The sequence below is a fragment of the Alternaria burnsii genome (assembly GCF_013036055.1).
Source record: "Alternaria burnsii strain CBS107.38 chromosome Unknown 693, whole genome shotgun sequence".
NCBI lineage: Eukaryota > Fungi > Ascomycota > Dothideomycetes > Pleosporales > Pleosporaceae > Alternaria > Alternaria burnsii.
The window spans coordinates 1,138,948-1,145,009 of record NW_024066117.1 but is presented as its reverse complement, the minus strand read 5'-3'; the positions used below and the strand labels follow the sequence as shown (position 1 = coordinate 1,145,009).

Sequence of the window (6,062 nt, the reverse complement as noted above, 5' to 3'; positions counted from 1 at the left end):
GTTCAAGTCTCAAACGGGCTAGCCGACGACCGGGATATCTGGTCGACAGTATAGCAGATAGTTAGTGGGGATTAGTGTTTCGGTGACGCTCTGAGTGTCTGGTGAATCCAAAGCTGCCACGCTCAGCAGTCTCGTCAGCATCTGGGCGTCCCGCGCAGCTTGAGACAAGTCTCCGTCAGAAGGAGCAGCCGGAACAGAAGAGATTTGGGCTTGTAGACTGGTGGATTCTCATTCGGCGCCATAACCGCCCTTGTAGGAGCCGGGCCAAATTCAAGCCTGGTTCCTGCAGCAGAAGCGAGCCCTGGAGCCCTTTGTCTCCATGATCGCCTCCGTAGGCCTTGATGGCTGCGTCCCCTCACGTTTGAGATATGCCCAAAGCCATTTGCATCCTAGTCGACTACATGCCGGTGTAGGCGCCAAAAGTGTGCTTTGGGCTTCCCATTGGTCTAGCCCTGTGGCTTGCTAGCCGTAATCATCGATGAGCCATCATCCACTGACGGTCTTATGCAGAAACGACATGTCCGCGTGGTCTGCTGTCGCTGGTGCCCGCAGTCAAGCTGACAGAAGCCTGACGAGCCGAATTTTGCAAAATACCCACCCATTGGCTGGAAAGTAGATGATTTGACATACGAGTCTTGAGGGTGTATTGGCTCAACGGCTCAGTAATTTGCGATTCATGGTAGACTCGAAGGTGCATTTCCGCCAGACATCTGGCCGTCAATTGGGTCCACGGGTCGTAATCATGTCTCTGGCGCACGGATAGCGTTCGAGTTCAAGGGCTGGGTCGCTGCAGCGAGAAGGATTCTCCAGGCCGAATGGAGATTAGGCCTGTCGATCAGCTGCCATTGGCCCAATCCCTCGTGGCTGAATCAGCCGCAAGTCATAAACTTCCAAAGACGAACGCTGTCCGTGTGCCATGGTCAGCAAAAGCGCCCAGGTCATCCGTACTGCACCGCGGCTGGATATTCGAGCATCTCAACAGCAAACACAGTCGCTTGAGACGCTCATCAAAATCGTACGATTCTTACCGACCTGCGATTACATCTGAAACTCATCCGCCGTCAAGCGAAGTGTGCTGCAGGGAGCCGCTGATAGCTCAACGACTAGCCCTTAACAGTCGACGCATGGTGATCACAAGCTGCACCTATGCTGCAAGACTAAGCCAAGGGCTAGACTAACAATCCTTCTTTGCGACACTGTATCAGGGGTAACTCGAGTGGAAAAGGCCAAGAAACGGCTTTTGTTTTTCTGTTTCTGCACTAGTACCCGCAACGTGCCGTCAAGATGAAGTGTGACCGAAATCTGGAACGAATATCATCATTTGTACGACTAAAGATGCGCGGCGCGAGCAGCTCTTCTTCGCGCCTCGAGCACCGTTCGTCTCTCGACAGCATTCACACCCCCAACGTATGCAGGGTCAACCTGAGGCAGACGCGATCCCAGAGAGGTGGCAAGCATGATCCGGGACAGCTGTTTCCACGCGAGTTGCGTCAATCTGCAAGCCCTCCCCATGTCTAGTTATACTTCGCATATCAAAGTTCCGAAAGGCAACGCCGAAGTATTGTGATCTTCACCGCTGTACTTCCGCACTTTGCTTCCTTGCGGAAAACAAACCATCCAAGCTTAGGTAGATTGACACCGATTCTGGGTAGAGGCAAACATAGACTTTTGTACCATGCTCACACACACAGAAGTGGTTGATGAATCCTGTCTTTGCAACAAACAGTAATCGCCTTTGGCGGTATCAATGCATATGCATGCATGTGAGAGCTTCCGTTCGGCTTGCAAGCTCCCGTCCGACCGCTTCGTTACCGCCCAGGCCTACAGTTCCCGCCGTCAAACGTGGAGGAAAATAGGCCGGATGGAGAGACATTGCCAAGCTGGACGTCAATAACGCCTATCGGAACTTAGAGATTGTCTGCGCCATGGAGCAGATGCTGCTTGGGTATCCTAGCATGACTAACCCTTGCATGGCGGGTAAACGTCCATGATAACTCCCTCAAAACGTTTCGGCTTCCGCCCAGCGCGGAAGCACGTCCGCCCGCTTTCAGACACTGCTCTCAAGGTCGTCAAGAAAGTGTCGAGATCCGATTCGGTCTTTGTTTGAGCAACGAATCTTTGTCTGGCAAGACGAACCCGGTCTTCGTGACATTCATTCCAATGTGCGGGCAGAAAAGGTACGCTGACCAAATGGTAACTAAGTGGTTGGTCGATGTAGAGTACACCGTGCATAAGCTGAATTAGAGTTTCTGAGTAGATATTAGCAGTATATCTTTCCGAATACAGAAGCTGGCTCGACTAACTACTCGCTTTTTGGTAGGTATGCTATCTCGACACCAACGGTGCAGAGTCGCCATGCTTGCAAAACAAGGTAATACGTTGAGCAGACATACAATGCCGTTATCGCAGTATTGGGCCCTGGGTCCACGGCCACTATGTCTGCAAGGAAGCTCACAATCTGCATGGTTACAAAAATCGTGATAGCTAGTTAGATGCCATAGACTAGATCAGGAGGAAGCATCTGATCTTGGGTTTATGTTGTGACATGAATGAGACTGCCAATGTCCTGATGTTCCGAACCGGCCTTGACAGCATCATAACGGATACTGTGGCTTAAGAGTAGCCGATATTCCAGGACAACAGGCCTTACCCCAGAGTTCTACACTCTTGTTCTACTGTTCGAGCTTCAAGGCAGATAACTGTGCAAGCTCTTAAGGTACATCCTCAACAGTAGGTACATCCTCAACAGTAGGTACAGCCTATCAAAAACCAGCCCCTTCGTGGCCATCACTTTCGATTAACATGTTTGTCAGTCTTCTGCTTGCTACTGTCATTACTCCAAACATGTTTCGAACAATTTTGAACCAAGGCAATGGGCTGTGTAGATTGCAAATTCTGAACGATGAACGACAGCCTAGTTCTGCGAGAGATGTCCCATGGCCAGACCTTATAGCTGTTTATCGTCGAAATATGGTCCCGCTCTCTGTGTGGAGATCAAGACGTACCCCATGGTAACTAGAGTAATGTTGAGTCGTTAACGTGCTGTATATTCTCTTCAAACGTGTATCGTGGACACCGTTCTATGCCCGCATACTGTACAATATTATACACTCGTATGTATGCTTCCCTCCACCTTACAATCCCACTCTTCCTGTACCGCCTCGTTCCATCTTGTTCAACCGTCGTGCAGTTGCAATCTATGACCATTAGCCCATATGCCCACCACAATTGTTGCCTCGCCACTAGTATCGAACATACCTGTGTCCTTGTTCTCTGGCCCCTCACAGGCAAACCCATAGCATGTCTCCTTCCACGATATGTGCCCATATCCCTCAATCTTCGAATATCGTCCTGTACCTGCCGCCGCAAATCGTTCTCAATCTTCATGTTCGCCAGCTCGGCCGTCAGGTCCATGACTGTCGCATTTTTCAGACTGCCGACTTTCGCCCACGGGTGAATGTAGAATTTGGCCATGATGCGCTGCGAGACCGAGGGCCCGATGCCGAAGAAGGATTCGAGGGACCGCTTGACGAGCGTCGCTTCCGTGAAGCTGAAGCCGTTGATGAACACCTGAAACCGTCAGTGAGTTGCACACGAGAATAGTTAGGCGATCTAGTAGCGTACCATGGCGGATCAGCGTTCCGACGGCGAGTTCGCGTGTTGGAGTGTCAATTGTCTTGTCTGATCTCGAATCTCCAGACTTCCGTTTCTCACTAACCCCAAAAAGCGCTAGTGCGACGGTGCGGGCAGTCCAGCTCTCTACCTAGGTAAAACGCAACGTTTCAACACCTCTCCACCATTGCACTCAAGCAGGGGGCTCTCCAAACTATTTAACTCTGTGACTTCCCTTGGTTGTTTCCCAACACAATCAGGCATCATGGCTACTTTCCAACGAGCCGTCATTTCGCTCCTCTTGATTCTCTCGATCACCTTTGTCTTCTTTGCTCAGAGCACTGAGGCTGCCAAGGGACCCAAGATCACCCACAAGGTGTGCATAGCTCACAATTGACATGTGGACGGTCTTGCTAACTTCCACAGGTGTACTTCGACATCACCCATGGCGATGAAGAGCTAGGCCGCATCACCATGGGCCTTTACGGCAAGACTGTCCCCAAGACCGCCGAGAACTTCCGGTACGACCTCGTACAAACTTGTGTACAGCTTCGGGATCTAACAAATGCGATAGCGCTCTGGCTACCGGCGAGAAGGGCTTCGGTTACGAGGGCTCTACTTTCCACCGCGTTATCAGCAACTTCATGATCCAGGGTGGTGGTAAGTACAATTCTTAGTACATTTCCAAGGGATTTGCAATGCTAACTCTGTTTTAGACTTCACCAAGGGTATGTCAAGATAAATCGAGCCCCGCAATCCACACACTGACAACGATTAGGTGATGGCACTGGTGGAAAGAGTATCTATGGGGCTAAGTTCCCCGATGAGAACTTCAAGCTCAAGCACACCCGCAAGGGTCTTCTCAGCATGGCCAACAGCGGAAAGGTAAGAAATACAATGTATGAACTGCACTTGAAACATGCACTGACCGTACATGGATGATCTAGGACACCAACGGCTCTCAGTTCTTCATCACCACCGTCGTCACCAGCTGGCTCGATGGCCGCCACGTCGTTTTCGGAGAGGTCCTCGAGGGCTACGATGTTGTGGAGAAGATTGAGAACGTGAAGAAGGGACCTGGAGACAAGCCAGCCCAGACCGTCAAGATCGCCAAGAGCGGAGAGCTCGAGGTGCCAGAGGAAGGTATTCACGCGGAACTCTAGACATCAGTACGCATTCTTTGCTATTGGGTCGACCCCTCAGGTTGGAGAGCTGCTGATAGTTGTGCCCTTTCTTCAAGATCTATACGGAGCTGCTGAACCTGCCATTCCTGGCGACGAACTCGATATCACTGCGGCAACACCATCCAAGGAGGATATCGTCAACATTGCTGAGGTCACCCAGGCCTCTGCCGCCAAGTCCAAGCTCCCTGGTATGGCCGTTGCCACTGGTTCCGCTGATGGACTGTCAATGGGCCAGAAGTTTTTCTTTATCGGGGCTATCGTCGCAGTCTGTGTGCTTTTCTTGAAGTCGCGAAATGGTGGGCAAAGTAACATTGTGGGTGGGCTCAAGGAGAAGAGCATGGCCTAGATAACGATGAAATGCGGAAACGTTCATTTAGTATACTGTGATTGCGCTACGTGATGAACATAAGGATAAAGGATGAATGAAGTCATTGCACCATACTACCACGACTAGAGGCACGCATCAACCCCTGTCTTGCTGGCCTGTAAAAGTGCGAGACTGCGAATGCTTCCAGGGTATGTTAACAAAGCGTGTTAGTGCAAACACAGACTCTTTCCTCCTAGTGCCAACGCTCCAATACGTCAAGGCGCTAGCTAGGGTGAAGAGGGAGGATACGGAGTACTTATAGTCCCTGCATTACCCACGGACAATGATGTATTACGGTCCAGGCACATGGTGGCTAGTAAAAACGAAAGTATTCTGTTGGGTTATCAGGACGCATGGCACTGTTGCACAAACTGGCCTGGAACCTGCACAAGAGCCAGGCAAAGCCGCCACTACATCCACCGAGGCCATGTCACAGTGCATGTCGCATGAAAAGCAAGCCGGCTGCAGCACACGACAGGATCCATATGTGACGTTCACCGCTCCCCACTCGCCACAGCTTGAGAACTCTGAGAGGGAGCGCTAGCGCCACACAGGGTCTAGTGCGGGAAGGGTTCTCCGACACGCTTTTTTAACTTACCTGCTGCGTTCTCCCTCTTCCCTAACCACCCACCCTCAAAACTATTCTGTGTGTATTACACAACCCTACAAGCACATTTTCTGTGAAGTCCTTTCTTTTGGTCTTCACTTCTTTACTTCTCGTTTTCCAGGACAGAGGCGTTCCCTTCTTTCCTGACAGAACGAGTCTCAGGCACCCGCCTGCGAGTTACGAGTTTCGTCACTTAGACCTGCTTTCTTTCGTCTGTCGCTCACCGCCGAGCCAGCCGAAGCCAGTAAAACAGTAATTTGCGACTTGCATATTGCCCTCGTCTTATACACAC

At 51.0% G+C, this 6,062-nt stretch overlaps 2 protein-coding genes across 2 annotated transcripts; one reads left to right on the top strand and one right to left on the bottom strand.

The window, feature by feature from the left end:
• Positions 1 to 3,134: 3,134 nt before the first annotated feature.
• On the bottom strand, positions 3,135 to 3,627 carry GT037_008032 (30s ribosomal protein s13; the record flags this gene model as incomplete). Its single annotated transcript, XM_038933079.1, has 3 exons — positions 3,135 to 3,197; positions 3,259 to 3,570; positions 3,625 to 3,627. The coding sequence occupies 3 exons, from the start codon at positions 3,625 to 3,627 to the stop codon at positions 3,135 to 3,137; spliced, it is 378 nt and encodes a 125-aa protein (XP_038784580.1).
• A 250-nt stretch (positions 3,628 to 3,877) lies between these two features.
• GT037_008031 (peptidyl-prolyl cis-trans isomerase b) lies at positions 3,878 to 5,142 on the top strand (the record flags this gene model as incomplete). Its single annotated transcript, XM_038933078.1, has 7 exons — positions 3,878 to 3,988; positions 4,039 to 4,133; positions 4,187 to 4,272; positions 4,329 to 4,340; positions 4,391 to 4,497; positions 4,560 to 4,755; positions 4,853 to 5,142. The coding sequence occupies 7 exons, from the start codon at positions 3,878 to 3,880 to the stop codon at positions 5,140 to 5,142; spliced, it is 897 nt and encodes a 298-aa protein (XP_038784579.1).
• Between the last annotated feature and the right edge of the window lie 920 nt (positions 5,143 to 6,062).